Source organism: Rhinoraja longicauda, chromosome 3 (genome assembly GCF_053455715.1).
Source record: "Rhinoraja longicauda isolate Sanriku21f chromosome 3, sRhiLon1.1, whole genome shotgun sequence".
NCBI lineage: Eukaryota > Metazoa > Chordata > Chondrichthyes > Rajiformes > Arhynchobatidae > Rhinoraja > Rhinoraja longicauda.
In genome coordinates, this window is record NC_135955.1 from 86,474,623 (window position 1) to 86,492,298 (window position 17,676).

At 42.3% G+C, this 17,676-nt stretch overlaps 1 protein-coding gene across 3 annotated transcripts in view; it reads right to left on the minus strand.

The window, feature by feature from the left end:
• Positions 1-3,475: 3,475 nt before the first annotated feature.
• The window catches only part of LOC144592148 (zinc finger FYVE domain-containing protein 16-like), a 57,008-nt gene continuing 42,807 nt past the window's right edge, over positions 3,476-17,676 (minus strand). For all 3 annotated transcript variants that reach the window (XM_078396569.1, XM_078396568.1, XM_078396570.1), the window contains 6 exons: positions 14,222-14,372; positions 14,054-14,134; positions 13,439-13,601; positions 10,856-10,961; positions 8,114-8,290; positions 3,476-5,610 (listed from right to left, as the gene is read on the minus strand). In XM_078396569.1, coding sequence (XP_078252695.1) covers positions 5,449-5,610; positions 8,114-8,290; positions 10,856-10,961; positions 13,439-13,601; positions 14,054-14,134; positions 14,222-14,372 — 840 coding nt within the window. In that variant the 3' untranslated portion in view covers positions 3,476-5,448. The remainder of the gene's footprint in view (positions 5,611-8,113; positions 8,291-10,855; positions 10,962-13,438; positions 13,602-14,053; positions 14,135-14,221; positions 14,373-17,676) is intronic.

Genomic DNA, 17,676 nt, shown 5'->3' on the forward strand with positions numbered 1-17,676 from the left:
CCTGACATGCACTGAAAATAAAAACAAGTGCAATTCCGGGAAACCTGAGTCATGTGGTCAGGGAAAATCTGAATCCTGGTAATGGGGCACACTGCACTGCTTCTGCAATAAGTGACAATAGGTGCAGGAGGAGGCCATTCGAGCCAGCACCGCCATTCAATGTGATCATGGCTGATCATTCTCAATCAGTACCCCCTTCCTGCCTTCTCCCCATACCCCCTGACTCCACCATCCTTAAGAGCTCTATCTAGCTCCCTCTTGAATGCATTCAGAGAATTGGCCTCCACTGCCTTCTGAGGCAGAGAATTATGACTGAAAAAGTTTTTCCTCATCTCAGTTCTAAATGGCCTACCCCTTATTCTTAAACTGTGACCCCTGGTTCTGGACTCCCCCAACATTGGGAACATGTTTCCTGCCTCTAACGTGTCCAACCCCTTAATAATCTTATTAAGTGATCACATTGAATGGTGGTGCTGGCTCAAAGGGCCGAATGGCCTACTCCTGCACCTATTGTCTATTTAGTTCAGTTTTCAAGTCTTTTGCTAGAAAATGAATAAAGTTCAAGAGAATCATGTTTTTAAAAAAAAAAATCAACATTTATATTTTCCACCTGAAAATGTCTTAGGTTTATTTAAGAGGGTGGTTTACTTTTGCCGTTGCTAATTTGTGTGCGTAGAATTTATTCCCAAATTGTGTATTTTAAGTGTAGAAACATGGAACTGCGCAGACGCTGGTTTACAAAAGAGGATACAACGTGCTGGAAGAGTAGCTCAGTGGGGCAGGCAGCATCTCAATAGACAATAGACAATAGGTGCAGGAGGCCATTCGCCCCCTCGAGCCAGCACTGCCATTCAATGTGATCATGACTGATCATTCTCAATTAGTACCCCCTGACTCCACTATCCTTAAGAGCTCTATCTAGCTCTCTCTCTTGAACGCGCTCTCAGAGCGTGGGTGGCTGATGTTTTGTGTCGGGACCTCTCTTGTGGTATATAGTAAAAGACGTGATAATCCACTGTCCTGATTCAATAGTTAAAAAAATAATAATTAAGGGGAGAATATAATGGGGTTTTGAAAATCAATAATCTCAAGCACCTTCAAAGGTAATTTGCTTTCCATCAAAACCTTAGCACAGTCAAGAAGGGCGACAGACACAAAATGCTGGAGTAACTCAGCGGGACAGGCAGCATCTCTGGAGAGAAGGAATGGGTAACGTTTCCGGTCGAGACCCTTCTTCAGACTGAGAGGCAGGAGGGAGGGAGACACAGACAAGGAAGTGTAAGGTGTGAAAACGAGACAAAGTGGATGAGGTTCAAGGAAAATGTAGCATAGATCATTTATAGCTCGGAGAAGATGACAACAAAGCAGACATGAAATTTAATTAGGGGAACAGTCAGGCTGGATGGCGAACTGGGAAGGGGGAGGGATGGAGAGGGAAACAAGGGTTACTCAAAGTTAGAGAAGTCAATATTCATACCACTGATGAAAGCTGCCCAAAGGAAGCAAAAAGGGTCCTATCCCAAAACATTACCCATCCTTTTTCTCCAAAGATGCTGCCTGACCCACTGAGTTACTCCATCAATTTGTGCCTATCTTTGGTATAAACCAGCATCTGCAGTGCCTTGTTTCAACGTTTCCTCAAATACTTTTACTGTATTTCAGCATTGAAAGAGAGCATAATGAAAAAGCTTTTTGAAAAGTGTTGTCCATCTCAGTTGCAACTTGACACACTGTCAATTAAATGTAGTGTGCAGGTGTTGAAAAAATTATAACATTATGGAGTGATGCACTATTTGGCTCACACCCCTGCAGAGATTCTATGAAAGAATTACCTCATTTTCCAATATGCTGGCCTTATCCCACCTCACTCCAAATGTTATAATTTCATCCAACTTACTTTGGAATTTGCTTCCTTCTTTCTTCAGATACTTTACTCCAGATCATAAATTTGCCTCAAAATATTCTCAACTAGTATTTACCACAAGTCTGCACTTCCCAGCAATGAACCCTTCTGCCAGGGAAAGTTCCTCAGTGTCTAAGCTCTCCATGGAAGTACACTTGCGATTTGATGCATTTTTTTCCTGGTAAGTTTAAATAGAGTGAGGAAACTGGACTCCAGTACGTTGAAAGGGACCCACTCCAAATTGGAAAGAACACCAAAAATGAGCTGGAGAAATTTTGATCCCAGCAATCACGATCCTCATTCATACCTGGAGGCAATAATTCCTCAGGGAGCATTAGATACGTAATGAAATAGCATAGCTCGTATATGCTGATTAGGGGAGGTCAGTTGCCTGTGATTACTGAACTATCTGAAAAAGTGCCTTTCTATAGACTGCATTTCTAGAAATTTGAGAACTTTTCATGAGCTGTTTTTTTAGATATAAAGATTTACAAAATTAACAATAGGGACTCTTAATGGGAAATAAAGTTCCATTTGGCAGCAAAGAGCCATGATAGGTGGGGTGGTTAGATGGATCAAAAAAGCTAACCAGTGTCACAGAGCAATCCTTTCAAAATTTTAAGAAACTTAGAAAAATTGGTGCAGGAGGAGGCCATTCGGCCCTTCAAGCCAGAACCGCCATTCAATAAAATCATGGCTGATTATCTAAAATCAGTACCATGTTCCTGCTTTTCCCCCCAAATCACTTGATTCCGCTAGCCCCAAGAGCAAAATCAAACTCTCTCTTGAAAAGGGGTGGGAGGAAATGTGTGTCTGATTGTGGAATCTTGTTAGAGCTGGCATTACAGGATAATCTGCTGAATGTGGTGAAGTGGAAGGCAAGGACCAAGTGCTGGGGAACTTAGATCATATGAATTGAAGAACATGCGTAATCAGTCCACAGGAGCGATTCTGAGCTTTCAATTGCTTGCCATTTAAATTCTCCACCCGACTCAGATACATCGGTCTGTGGACTCCTTCTCTGTTTAAGCAGCATGCTATGCAGGCTTGGGGAATAACATCTATCTGAGCACATTTACAGCCTTCCAGGCTCAATATCAAATTCTCCATCTTTAGGTAACTTAGGTTTTTCTTTCTGTCAGTATATTCTAAATGGTTATTTCTACCTTCATTCATTTGTAACGTTGACTCTGTTTTTCCCCACTCTCCTTTTTTAGAGCTAGGCCTATTGGGTATGTCCTACAACCCTGCTTAATACAAAGTAGTACAATCTTCATCCAAGTACTATATTTCCATTTATATGCGAAACATACAAGGGTATTTAACCACTTAAATGTGATAAGCGACATTAGATCATATCTAAAGTCGAAAAACATGTTTTTTATTCAAATGAATTCTGTAAAGCAATGGATCTTAAAACTCTGAACTGAATCCCTCTCATCTCCAAATGAGACAACACTAACCAACTTTAATCCCAGTTTAAGTGGTTCCTTCTATTCCTTTTATTCTTTAGTACTGTAAGAGCAAGGATTGAATAGCTTTGTTTAATTTTCAGGCAATTTATTTTCATCATAAATATACAAGGATACATATAAATAAAAATGAGGAAATTAATAATTTCCCATTTACAAGATTGAGATCAATGCATTTTAAATCCTTAACATTTAAGGAGACTGCAATTTGACTTGTTATATGTTACAAAATAGTGCTGCCTGATGCATATATATATGCAGCACAATTTCTAGTTTAACCTTTCAAGCACGTTTCTGAAGCGGTTTGAATGACAAGTGCCTTGTCATGTATTGGCAGTAAAAAAGCCAAGCACTACACTTGGAGAAATAGGAATTAATGATTCTACATACATGTTGTTAAATACAAAACCTATCAGAAATTAGGTAAATAAGCACAATTCATCACGTTTCAAAATTACTAAGAATAGATTCACAAGTCCTATGGTAGAAAAAATTGCATGTTTCTATCTGTAGCTAAACAGCAATTACAGATTGAAAGATACAGCTCCGATACCCACGTGCCCACGTATTGTTTTTCATTTAAAAATTCTTGTCATCAATCTCAAAGCACAAGGTTGATTTAGCTTCTTACATAACTCTTACTTGAAATTATAATTTTTACCACATTTTATAAAAAATTTAAAAAATGGTAAGAAAGATAATTATGCTGGAAATATTATCAATGATTGAAGCATTCCTGAAAATCTAAACTTGTTATAAAGTCACTTTTATTGTGCAAATATATCGGTGTAAATCTTGTGTAAATAAGTCTATGAAAAAATTTATATTTGTTGCTTTTATAGGGAAAATAGTTCCTGTACCCAAAGTTTATTAAAGAGCATAATTAATTCTTGAACTGGTTCAGAGCCCCGCAAAGGAATTTCAGATGCATAAAATATGCTGACGGGGAATATAACTTGGTTCAACATTCCTAATATGGTTTCCTGAATTGTTCATACTCAAGAAAGAAACCTATTGCATCAAAAGTAATACTGCTGGCAGATTTCTTTTCTATAATTGAAATCTATTGCAGAGTGAGCATCATTGTTTTATGTTTTACAGGGTGAAGAGAAATCAACCCCAAATTAATTACTAATATTTCCCAAATAGTAACAGATCACATAACCTTTTAATTACTTTCTGACTGAAAATGGTAACATCATAAGCAGAACTTGGATAATTCAGATATAGGACATTCACTGTTTGAAGGACTTTTAAACTCTCCAACATCCCAACTTCCAGAGCGCAGTGTTTAAAAATCTGTCCATGCTTGTGCTCCTCCTCACATTTTCTAAGAATATTTAATAAATTTAGCTGCCCTATTAAAATAGAATCAAGATTCTGTTTGTGGTCACACATTTTCTTTTCACAAACTTCAGTTTATAAAATGAGCGTTGTGCACATCTTTAGGAATGGTTGTTTCCTTTCCGTGTCATCTATTTTTGGCTACAAGACATTTTGGAAGGCTTAAAGAATTAAAGTATACATTTGTGCACACAATGCACATCCCATTGTATCCAAATTGTTTTAACTTATAATTCGCTCTCCTTCTCAGTTACTGCACAACATATTAAAAAAATATTAGCTTTAATTGAAAATGTCTAAAGCCTGCTGAATCAGTTCATCTGTGAACTTATTACTCGGTCGGTCTTCTGCCAAAATTCAGCAACACGGCATCGATAACTTGACGTACATTAGTTGATTATTAAATTATTGAAGTAATTTAACATCAGCACCAGATACTCTTCTGGTCTCTATTTCACTTTGAAAAGATTGTGGTAGTGCCAGTATCCAAAATGGAGCAAAAACAGCTGGAGCTTCGTATCATTCTGAGCCTGGAGATTTCATGTCTGAAATTCTCAAAGGGGACTGTACCATCTAACACACGCAGGTTTCCGAATGGCATTACGTTGCAGAGACAGACCCCCATATTCTGTGAGAGAATTCAAAGCAGACAATTTGTAAATGTTGTGCAATTTTCAATACTACGTCAGGCTGATGGGATCTCCAGGAATGTTATACATTCTTTCCTCTTCAGATAAGACATTCCAGAATAAAGAAAAATAACTCCATCTCCAGAGGACCACTGCTAGCATAAGAGCTTCCATTGTGGATTACTGGAATTAAAGCATTATCCAGATCATTCATGTAGTGTTGTGGAAGAAGCAGGCCTCGTGACCCTGCTTGGTATTCGACCTGCAATGCAGAGAAAAGTACACAAACATCATGCACTCAAAAGTCTCAAGAAAATGTTTATGACAAATTCAAAGCATGATTGTGCCTATTTATGGAAGATTTACCCAACGAGATAAAAATGATGGAATGGGTGGATTGGAGACAGATGAAGTTTAATGCTGAGAAATTGTGGTACATTTTGGTAGGAAGAATGATATGAGCAAATATGAATCAGAAGTCATAATTCTAAAACGGTGTAAAAACCTCAGAAATATGAATATGTATGTGCACAGTCAATGAAAGTGATAGGGCTGAGACACTTGTTGAAATTCAACATGGCATGCAAGGCTTGATAAATAAGACCATAAGACATAAGAGCAGAATTAGGCCTTTCGGTCCATCAAGTCTGCTCCGCCATTTGATCATGGCTGATCTATTTTCCCCTCTCAACCCTATTTCCTTGCCTTCTCACCGTAACCTTTGACGCCTTTACAAATCAAGAAACCATCAATCTCCGCTTTTAAAATACCCAATGTCATGACCTCCACAGTCGGCTGTGGTAATGAAATCCACAGATTCACCACCCTCTGGCTATAGAAATTCCTCCTCATCTCCATTCTAAAGGTGTGTCCTTTTATTATGCTGTGGCCTCTGGTCTTAGATTCTCTCACTACTGGAAACATCTTCTCCACATCCACTCAATCTAGGCCTTTCATTATTTGGCAGTTTTCAATGGGATCCCTTCTCATCCTTCTAAAACTCTTGTGGCTTGAAGTACAAGAGAAAAATTTGCAACAAAACTTTAGGAAACACTGGTTCAGCCTCAAATGGACTACTGTGTAAAGTTCTGGGAACCACACATTAAAAATTGCAAAAGCTTTACGGAGTGTGCAGAAGAGATTGACTAAAATTATCCTAATAAGGAACTTTAGTAAAGAGAAGCGCAGGTTGTTTCCCCTAAACAGAGGAGGATGCAAAAGGATCTGACAGAGGTATTTGGAATTATGGGGATAAACATAGAAAATGGAGACAATCTGTTCCTTGCAGAGAAAAGGACAAGAACCAGGAGATACAAAATGAAGGTGATGGGCAAAAAGACCAAAAGTTACTCTAGTAGTTTGTGTTTAAGGTAGAAGTGTGCACAGTTTCACAGATGTGGATAAATGTAAATACAATTATGAAAGGTGCAGATGGAGTAGATAGTCAGAACCTATTTCTTAGGATGGAAATATCAAGTATTAGCTGGCATCTCTTTAAGGCGAGAGGAGCCAAGTTTAAAGGAGATATTTGTTTTTTTGTTTTACACAGAAGGTGGTGGGTACATGGAATGGGCTGCCAGGGGTGATGGTAGAGGCAGATATGATAGTGGCATTTAAGAGACACTTGGGTAAGCACAAGGATATGCAGGGAATGAAGGGACATGGATTCTGTGCAGGCAGTAAGGGTTGGTCTTGGCATCATGTGGGCACAGGCATGGTGGGCCAAAAGGCCTGTTCCTGGGCTGTAGTGCTCTATACCTGAAAGGAAAGAATTTGCAGGGCAATGGGGAGTGGGAATAGCCACTTGTTCTTATGAAGATTTGTTATGGCCTCAGTGGCCTGAATGTCCTCCACCTCCTGTGCTACAACCTTTCAATTCTGTGAAGCTACTGGATCTACAAGTGTTTCAACAGCCGAGTATAAACTCGGTAAATAAGACGCAAGCACCAAAATTAATTAAGTATCTAAATGGGTTGTAGTCCCTTCCTCAGTAAATTTCAGTTCATCCAAGTCTACACAATCTGCAATTGATAACTGGATAGGTATTGTCATGTTTTACATATAGATAGCACACAAACATTTATTAAAAATGCAAACTACTAAAGAAAAAGTGCAACAATTCCAGGCTTCCAGTAACTCTGTATCAATGGTGCTGAAGTTGGGATGGTCGAGAGCTTCAAAGTCCTACGTGCAAATATCACCAAAAATATGTTCCAGCCCAACCACATTTACACTGTGGCGAAAAAGCACACTAATTGCTCTACTTTCTCACAAGACTAAGGAAATTTGGCATGTCTCCAATGCCTCTTAACAATTTCTCTGGATCCACCATAAAAAGCATTCTATCCTAATGTATCACAGTTTGGTATAATAACTTGATAGGGCGGCACAGTGGTAGAGTTGCTACCTCACAGCGCTTGTACGGAGTTTGCACGTTCTCCCCGTGACCACATGGGTTTTCGCCAAGATCTTCGGTTTTCCACACTCCAGACGTACAGGTTTGTACATTAATTGGCTTGGTATAAGTGTAAATTGTCCCGTGTGTGTGTAGGATAGTGTTAATGTGCAGGGATCGCTGTAATACTCTAGGGATTAGCTCTAATACTATGTCCTGCACTCTTTTGCACTAATGAACGACTCGTGAATGGCATGATTTGCCTGAATATCAGGCAAGAACAAGGTTTCCACTGCATCTTGTTACACATGCCAATAATAGACCAGTACCAAATCAAAGTACAATTGCATGATGCTTTGGTTTTGTTTACCTTATCAGTTTCTAAAGAGACCCTGAGACTCAGTTTATTTATTCCAATTTCTTTCAAGCCTTTCAGATGAGGGCAGAGAGCAGCACAGCAAGCTGTGGCAATTTCCTTGCTCAGTTGAATCTGCACAGCAGGAATGGTGGGACTCTGTGGATCATGATTCCTTTGCAAATAGAATACCTGGAATGATATTAAATGCACTCATTAATTTTAATGATCATGGCAACATATTTGACCCTAGATGACATTTGCTCTTTTCCAGTATCAGTGGTTTGGTCCATTTTAATAAAGATGAGCATATTTGCATTTCTTTCAATTATAATGGAAAATGAAAGATTTCTATAGTCCACCACTTTACACTGCCATAACTGGAAAGTCCTCAGTCAGGCATTACATAATTAGATTGCATTGTAGGTTTTAACATTGTAATGAAAAAACGTTATGAAAAGCATTGCACGATTCATATATTTATCTCAGCAGCCAAGTATTATTTCACTTGTCAGATCTATTTTAAAACAGGGAGTTGATTTGCCCGGCCAAAAAATAGCATATTTGCATTGTAATTAGCTTCAATGTTGTTGTTCATAATCAGCCTCCATCCCTTGAAGCAGCAGCAAAATTACAAGCAAATTTGCTATTTTGATGCTTAAAGGGCCTGTCCCAGTTACGCGATCATTAAGGCGACTGCCGGCCACTGTCAAAGTCGTAGCAGATTGCCGAAAAACGTAATTTATTTTACCCTACGACAATGTCTACGTCAATGACCACAATGCCCACGACAAGCTACGACAACCTACCACCCAGGCGACGGCAAGCTGCCGACAACCGGCAACCCAGTCTTCGCGACCTAGGACATCCACTACGACAGGGACTACAAGCTACGACAACCTGCACTTAAACACTCCATGTAATTATGTGCTGTCGATATCTTTAGATGCAAGGCTGTCGATATCTTTAACCTTGTCCCTATCAGATGTAACCGGCCATTTCAAAAGCAGCTCAACAATTATTAGGCACTCACAATGCTTGCAGTCTGTGGGTGAATGCGAAACTTACACCACAAAATTGCTGGTTATTAATTTATTATTACATTGACTTGGACTCAAGCTAAAATTGACGCAGTGGAGTAAAGGGATAATTCTGAGTGTTAGGATTTTGTTTGGAATCGCCACTGAGGTTGAAGTTGGGTGGGAGATGGGGGGAGAGGGGATTCAATGCGATGCCGTTAGAATTTGACATTTGTAATAAATTTTTTGAAAATGTGGAGAGGTTGACCTGTCGCGCCAGAAGCCTCCCATTTTGCCGAGGAGATCTTTTCACTGTGAAGCCATTTAGAAATAACATATAAAGTGGAGTGTCAATTGGGAACGAAGGAACGACGCATCAACAGGCAATATTACTCCGGCAAGAACAATCTGGGGAGACGGGGTTGGGTTTGCTGGTGGTACAGAGCGAATTTCATTGGTACTTAAGGAAACAGCAGGCCGGGTCCTTCTCCTTAATGGATACAGGAGACAGCAGGTGCTGAAATCTTGTAAACACAAAGTGGTTGAGAAAGCCAGCGGATCAGAGAGCATCTGGGGGGAGAGAGAGAGAGAGAGAAAGAGAGAGTGGACAGACGACGTTTCAGATCGGTACCCTTCTTCACACTGATGGAGGGATCCGACCGGAAAGGTTTTCATTTGCATTTCCTCCACAGATGCGGCCTGACCTCTGAATTCCCCCGACACTTCGTGTTTTGCTCCTGTTCGTTGGTGCCAGCCCGAGGTGGAATCCACGGGTGGTCACGGTTTAACTGGAAATCTTAAATTCAATAAATTATAATTGGAGTTAATTTATAGCAGGGGCGTTACGCGCTGGTCAAACAGTGATAAATTCGTTATCGCCTTTCCAGCATGCATCAAATACGCTTCTGTGTAGGAAGGAACTGCACATGCTAGTTTACACTGAAGATAGACAAGAAATGCTGGAGTAACTCAGCGGGACAGACAGCATCTCTGGAGAGAAGGAATGGGTGACGTTTCGGGTCGAGACCCTTCTTCAGACCCTTCTTACGACCTGAAACATCACCCATTCCTGCTCTCCAGAGATGTTGCCTGTCCTGCTGAGTTACTCCAGCATTTCGTGTCTATCTTCAAACAATCTTCTGTTCTTCCCTAACACCAAAGGCCATTTTCCTCGGGTACATTTCTTGAGTTTATCTCCAGGTCAGGTGTCCTTTGACAGCATCGTGGTCTCTGCCCCCAATCCACAGCTGGCTGTTGCAGCTGAGCTTCTGTGGACGGGTTTTGACAGTTCTGTCAGTTTTGACCGTAGGTGATAACCTGCCACACCTGGCGACAACCTGCGACAGCGCCCACGACAAGTTACGACAAACCAGCGACAAGCCAGCTGTCGCCGAAAAATTGCGAACAGGTAACGTTTTCCGCAACGAGCCGAGATCTGCTACGACTCATTGAAGACTACTCACAGTCATGCCCGCGACACCCCGGCGAACGTGCGGTGACAGTCTAGTCGCTGGCAGTCGCCTTAAAATTGCCTAACTGGGACAGGCTCTTTACTCTCTTTCTAGCTGTGTGTACTCTTCAAGATAAAAGTACATGTCAAAAATGCTTTCTGGAATATTTAGTAATTTGACACAATTGTTTTGCGGATGGAAGTAGTTTTAAAAAATACATAAACTGATACATTGTTTATTCTCAAAATAGACTTTGTCCCACCATTCCAATCAAAATAACCACTGACCTCAGTACACTTAACAATAATGCCATCTGTCTCAAATTTATTTTCCTGCAAGATCTTATTGCTAGGGATATTTTCCATGGATCGTCCATCAAGAGGACTTAGAATGCTAGAAGCAAAATAAAAGTGTTATTAAAGATTACAATAATCATTAAAATAAAAATATAGAGTGCATCAAATTGTACATCAAAAAAGTTCCCCCCAAAAAATCAATGCAAATTCAATACAAAATTATATCAAGCCTGATTTTAGTTTAATTATATCCACAAATGTGCCAAATTCAGCACTCACAATGCTTTGGTTACATTTGGCCATGTTCTATGTGGCAAGGCGGACAATAAATAACTGACAAAATACTTCCACCTGTTACATTGCACCATGCATTGATGATACAAAAGTGGGTAGTTTTGCAGATAGTGAAGATGGTGACGAAAAATTGCAGCATGATCTTGATTGACTGGTCAGGTGGGCCGAGGAATGGTTGATGGAATTTAATACAGAGAAATGCGAGATGTTGCATTGTGGGAAGTCTAACATCGGCAGGACCTAAACAGCGAATGGTAGGGCTCTGAGGAGTGTTGTAGAGCAGAGGGATCTTGGAGTGCAGGTGCATGGTTCCTTAAAGATCGAGTCGCAGGTAGATAAGGTGGTCAAAAAGGGTTTTGGCACATTGGCCTTCATCAGTCAGGGTATTGAGTATAGAAGTTGGGAGGTTATGTTGCAGTTGTTTAAGAAGTTGGTGAGAACACATTTGGAGTATTGTGTTCAGTTCTGGGCACCGTTATAGGAAAGATGTTGCTAAGTTGGAAAGGACACAGAGAAGATTTACGAGGATGTTGCCAGAACTAGAGGGTCTGAGCTATAGGGATATATGTTGAGTAGGCCGGGACTCTATTCCTTGGAGTGAAGGAGGATACGGGGTGATCTTATAGAAGTGTATAAAATAATGAGAATAGATCGGGTAGATACTCAGATTAGGGGAATAGAGGACCAGAGGACATAGGTTGAAGGTGAAAAGATTTAATAAGAATCTGAGGGGTAACATTTTCACACAAAGGGTGGTGGGTGTATGGAACAAGCTGCCAGAGGAAGTTGTTGAGGTTGGGACTATTCCAACGTTTAAGAAACAGTTAGACAGGTACATGGATAGGACAGGTTTAGAGGGATATGGATCAAACACAGGCAGGTGGGACTAGCATAGCTGGGACATGTTGGCTGGTGTGGGCAGGTTGGGCCAAAGGGCCGGTTTTTATACTGTATCACTCAATGACTCTCCGAGCAAATTCCTTGACTGTCACGTGTGGCTGCGCCTAACGGCTGCGGCTCTCTGGCAGTCTGTCTGTATTTTTTCCTTTTTTTGTTGTTTGTGTGTCGGTGTTGGGTTGGTTTTTGTTTCTGTTTTTGGCTGTGTATGTGTGGGGGGGGGGGGGGGGGGGGCGGAGGAAACCTTTCTTTTATTAGGTCTCTTCCCCGGGGCGCAGCTCGGCCGCGGGGCCTTCCATCGCCCCGGGGCCTTCCATCGCCCCGGGGCCTTCCATCACCCGGCGCGGCTCGGCCGCTGGACTTAACATCGCCGGCGCAGCTCGGCCGCGGGACCTAACAGTGCCCGGTGCGGCTCGGCCGCAGGGCCTTCCATCGCCTGGTACGGCCGCGGAACGTCTCAGCGCTCGGTGCGGCTCGGCCGCGGGGACTTCCATCGCCCGGCGCGGCCGCGGGGCCTTCCATCGCCCGGTGCGGCTCGGCCGCTGGACTTAACATCGCCGGCGCGGCTCGGCCGCGGGACTTGGCAGCGCCCGGTGCGGCTCGGCCGCGGGGCCTTCCATCGCCCGGCGCGGCTCGGCCGCTGGACTTAACATCGCCGGCACGGCTCGGCCGCGGGACGTTTCAGTGCCCGGTGCGGCTCGGCCGCGGGGCCTTCCATCCCCTTGCGGGGGCTGTGCATGTCGGTCGCCTCGTTAGGGGTCGAGCTGCCTGTCCGTGGGCGTGGGGGGGAAGAGAGTGGAAGTTTTGTTGCCTTCCATCACAGTGAGGGGGTGTATGGACTCACTGTGATGGATGTTTGTCTTGGGGTCGTGTGTCCTGTGTACTTTTTTTTCTTTTTTTTGTTGTGTTTTGTGACTGCTGTAATTTCGTTCGGTACTTGTACCGAATGACAATAAAGTTCTGTACTGAAGTTAGTGGTAAGCAAAATGTCGTTGAAATATTATCTGGTCGTTTCCACTTTATCAGTTTGCTTGACAGATGATGTTTCACTATTCCACCCATTCCTCCACACGATTGTAAACAGGCCAATACTTGAATGAGGCCTCTGATCCCCTGCTCCGAGATAAATTCATGGCTAGCATTGAAAACCTAATTTTATGTAGTCAGCTGCATTGGGCAGGCTCGGTTATAGCGGACAATCTGCATCCTCCCCTCCCCGGTGTGATCTGTTCATTGTGAGGGTTTACCGTTTCTGAAACCGAACAACATCTGTTCAAAAGGGTATAACCAAGTTCAGGAACACGACAGACATACTCTAAAAGTCAATTTTTAAAAATATTTTACAGGATAAATTCAAAAGACAATGATATTAAAAAATCATACCCTTTGTTCACTGGCTCGTCACCATCTACCCATTGAATATTTACAAATTCCCTTTTGTCATCCGAATCCAATTTTCCACAAATTATTTGAAAGTCTCTCTTTTCCCTTAGAGCATGTCTTAATCCATCCATGGTTTCTGGAGTTACCTGTACCATAAGTCCATCTGAAATTATAAATTGCTGTTATTAAAGGAATGGGAATAACTACAACGTTTCTGGTCAATAGAGCAGTAAGCAGAGGCCGGACCATCAAGTTGAACCAAAACTACAACACAACTTTTAAACACAAATACAGGACACCATAAAATCCCTCTGGAGGAATTTGTGAACCAATCTTTAAAAAAATGAATACATTTGATTTATCAGCATGTTGGCCTTGCTGTTTCATTAATATTAGCAGTTATCTGTACAATTAGGAATCAGCTTAATTGGATAATAGCCTATTGTATTACGTTATAACTAATTGCATATCTTACATGTATTAAGGAGTATTTCAAAATAGTTTGACATGGTGACAATTATATGTACCAGCAGAGAAACAATCCTTTCTGAACTGGATTTCCGCTATGTTCTGAAATGCTGCCATCCATTTTGTATTTAATTTTCTTTGTCTTACCTTCCACTAAACTGGATTTAGCGATAAATCCCGAGGTTGTTTTCAGAGCTCCATTAAACACCACAAAAGAGGCCCCTGTAACTGCAGCACAGGAAGAAACACAAATCATTTAACAATAAACACTGCAGAATTTCACAACCAAAGCCAAAAATAAAACACAAAAGATACCTTTTCTGGACTTCCCAGCAATAGTGTTTGCGTGCGTTTGGTAAGTTTTATCATCACTTTGTATACAGACCAGGTGTGAGTCAGCATCCAGGCTAAAGCATGTTCCCATTGTAATCACATGTTCATTGGAAGAGGTTACTACTTTCATGACCTGAAAAAGGGAAACAGGCAATCATTAAATTATACTCAGTAAGAGTGGATTCTAATCAGTATAAATGTTCTAAACCAAAATAGATGAGAAGCCAAATTGCTTTATATCAGGTTAGAGACAGGAAATTAAAAAAAAATACAGGATGCACAAAAAACAATTGAGGTTTCAAAAAATATTCTTAAGTCAATGTGAACAGATTTAAAAAACTAGCTGGAATTTTGTTTGCCTCAGGTTAAGTCTGCATAATAAACAAAGTTAATATTTACTGACTTTAAACACAAGGAAGGACAAACATCAAACGTACAGGTGTAGAAAAGACACAAAGTGCTGGAGAAACATTGTTGACAGCATCCATAGTCAGGATCAAACCCGGGTCTCTAGCGCTGTAAGGCAACAACTTGACCGCTGCACCACCGTGCTGGATGTTTAGAGATATATATCTCTTAGGGGCGTGGCTGTGGCTGTGTTCTACAGCTGCGGCTCACCGGCAGTCTCTCTGTCTTTTTTTTGTTATTTGTCTATTGTCATCGTTTAATGTACGTTTTGTTCTATTTTTAACTCTGTGTATGTGGGGGGGTGGTTGGGGGAAACCTTTTTTTTCTAATCTCTTCCTCAACGGAGATGCGACCTTTACCGTGTCGTATAAGAAAATAACTGCAGATGCTGGTACAAATCGATTTATTCACAAAATGCTGGAGTAACTCAGCAGGTCAGGCAGCATCTCGGGAGAGAAGGAATGGGTGACGTTTCGGGTCGAGACCGTGTCGTATCTCTGTTCGCGCTACGGCCTAACATCATGGAGTCGGCGGCCTCCAGCTGGGATCGACCTTGAAGACTCCGGTCGCAGGGCCTGGACTTACCATCTCGGAGGCTTCGGCCGTGGGCCCTGCAGACCGCAACATCGGGAGTTCGCAGGTCCCTGGCTGGCGACCGGTTTTTGGGAGCTCCAGCCGTAGCAGCTTCGACCGCCCCGAAGCGCGAGGTACGATCGACCCGCTCGCAGGCCCTTCATCGCCCTGCGTGGCTCGGCTGCAGCACTTTCCATCGCCCGGTGGGGGCTCAGGACTTTCATCGGCCTGCTCGGCTCGGCCCTGGGACTTTCCATCGCCCGGTGGGGGCTCAGGACTTTCATCGGCCTGCTCGGCTCGGCCCTGGGACTTTCCATCGCCCGGTGGGGGCTTCAAAAAGTTGGGAGCCTCGATCACCTCGTGGCACCACGGGAGAAGAATGAGGAGGAGATAAGACTTTGCCTTCCATCACAGTGAGGGTATGCCTAGAGCAATCACTGTGATGGCTGTTTGTGTAAAAATTGTATCTGTGTGTCCTGTGCTTTTTGTTGTCTACTGCCGGACCCTGACGTGAGAGGACGCTGGCGTTGTTTATTCGCCGCTTTTCCGTCAGGATAGTTTGTCTGTTTGTTTTTATGTTAATTGTTTTTGTAAAGCGCTTTGAGCACCCGATAAGGCGCTATATAAAATAAATGGATTATTATATATATGGGGCGGCATTGTATAAGTGGACAGGCAATAAGAAGGGAAGCAGTAATAGTTATCGAAGAGTACAGCAAAAAAGGCTGAAGGTTCATTCATCAGATAGTGGTGGTGGAAATGAGGTATACGAGGTCAAAGAAGTTCAGTTTAATTTAATATCACATGTACCGAGGTATAGTGACAAAAATTCTGTTTAGTTTATTATCACCTGTACTAAGGTACAGTGAGAAGGACCCTTTTAGGTGGAAAGCAGAAGAAATCTGCAAAAGAATATGCTGTTGCACTAGGTAATGGGAAGTTAGTATTAGTCACCTGGGTAAATAGGAGTCTTTGCAGGTCAGAATTCAGGCGACAGGATATGAGGAGTTGTAATTTATGAAAGACAAAATTGGGTGTCACCAAAGGAAAAGTTTAAATAAAGCGTTTCCAGGTGGCGGCACGGTGGCGCAGCGGTAGAGTTGCTGCCTTACAGTGCTTGCAGCGCCGGAGATCCGGGTTCGATCTCGACTACGGGTGTTGTCTGTACAGAGTTTGTACGTTCTCCCCGTGACCTGCTTGAGTTTTCTCTGAGATCTTTGGTTTCCTCCCACTCCAAAGACGTGCAGGTTTGTTTGTTACTTGGCTTGGTATAAATGTAAATTGTCTCGAGTGTGTGTAGGACGGTGTTAATGTGCTGGTCGGCACGGACCCAGTGGGCCGAAGGGCCTGTTTCCACACTATATCTCTAAACTAAACAAAAGGTGAAAAAGCTGATTCAACGTTTTGGGCTTAAGACAGGTTAAGCATATTAGACACAGGAGTGGTGGTGGAGCAGAAGGATGTTTACAATGACGAAAAGCAGGGGTGATTTCATTGCTTTCATTAGTACAGCCTAACCTGCTGGGTATGTCCCACAACCCAAACAGACATAGTCAAAGTGTAAATCACCCTCTAACTTCCATTTAACCAGTTAACCAGATGATTCATCCCACTTTGTCACAGACATTTCCTTTGTCCTATCTGTCCCTCCTGCCATGCCTCTGCAATTTAAAACTGCCTTTAAAAAAAACCCCATCTCTCTCTGACCCAGTTTGGACAAAAGGTTAATGACCTAAACCATTAACTCTGTTTCCTTAAAGGTAGACACATAATGCTGGAGTAACTCAGCGGGACAGGCAGCATCTCTTCTCTCCAGAGATGCTGCTTGTCCCGCTGACTTACTCCAGCATTTTGTGTCTACCTTCGATTTAAACCAGCATCTGCAGTTCTTTCTTACAAACTCTGTTTCCTCTTTCTATTGATGCTGCCTGACCTGCTTATTGCTACCAGTTACTATATATTTTTAATTACAAGTGGAAGAATTGTTTAAAATTAATCAATGCAGTTTTTTGGGGAAATATTTTAGGCTTGTATACACTGGAATTTAGAAGGATGAGAGGAGATCTTATCGAAACGTATAAGATTATTAAGGGGTTGGACACGTTAGAGGCAGGAAAAATGTTCCCAATGTTGGGGGAGTCCAGAACAAGGGGCCACAGTTTAAGAATAAGGGGTAGGCCATTTAGAACTGAGATGAAGAAAAACTTTTTCAGTCAGAGAGTTGTAAATCTGTGGAATTCTCTGCCTCAGAAGGCAGTGGAGGCCAATTCTCTGAATGCATTCAAGAGAGAGCTCGATAGAGCTCTTAAGGATAGCGGAGTCAGGGGGTATGGGGAGAAGGCAGGAACGTGGTACTAATTGAGAATGATCAGCCATGATCACATTGAATGGTGGTGCTGGCTCGAAGGGCCGAATGGCCTCCTCCTGCACCTGTTGTCTATTGTCTACGGGCCCGC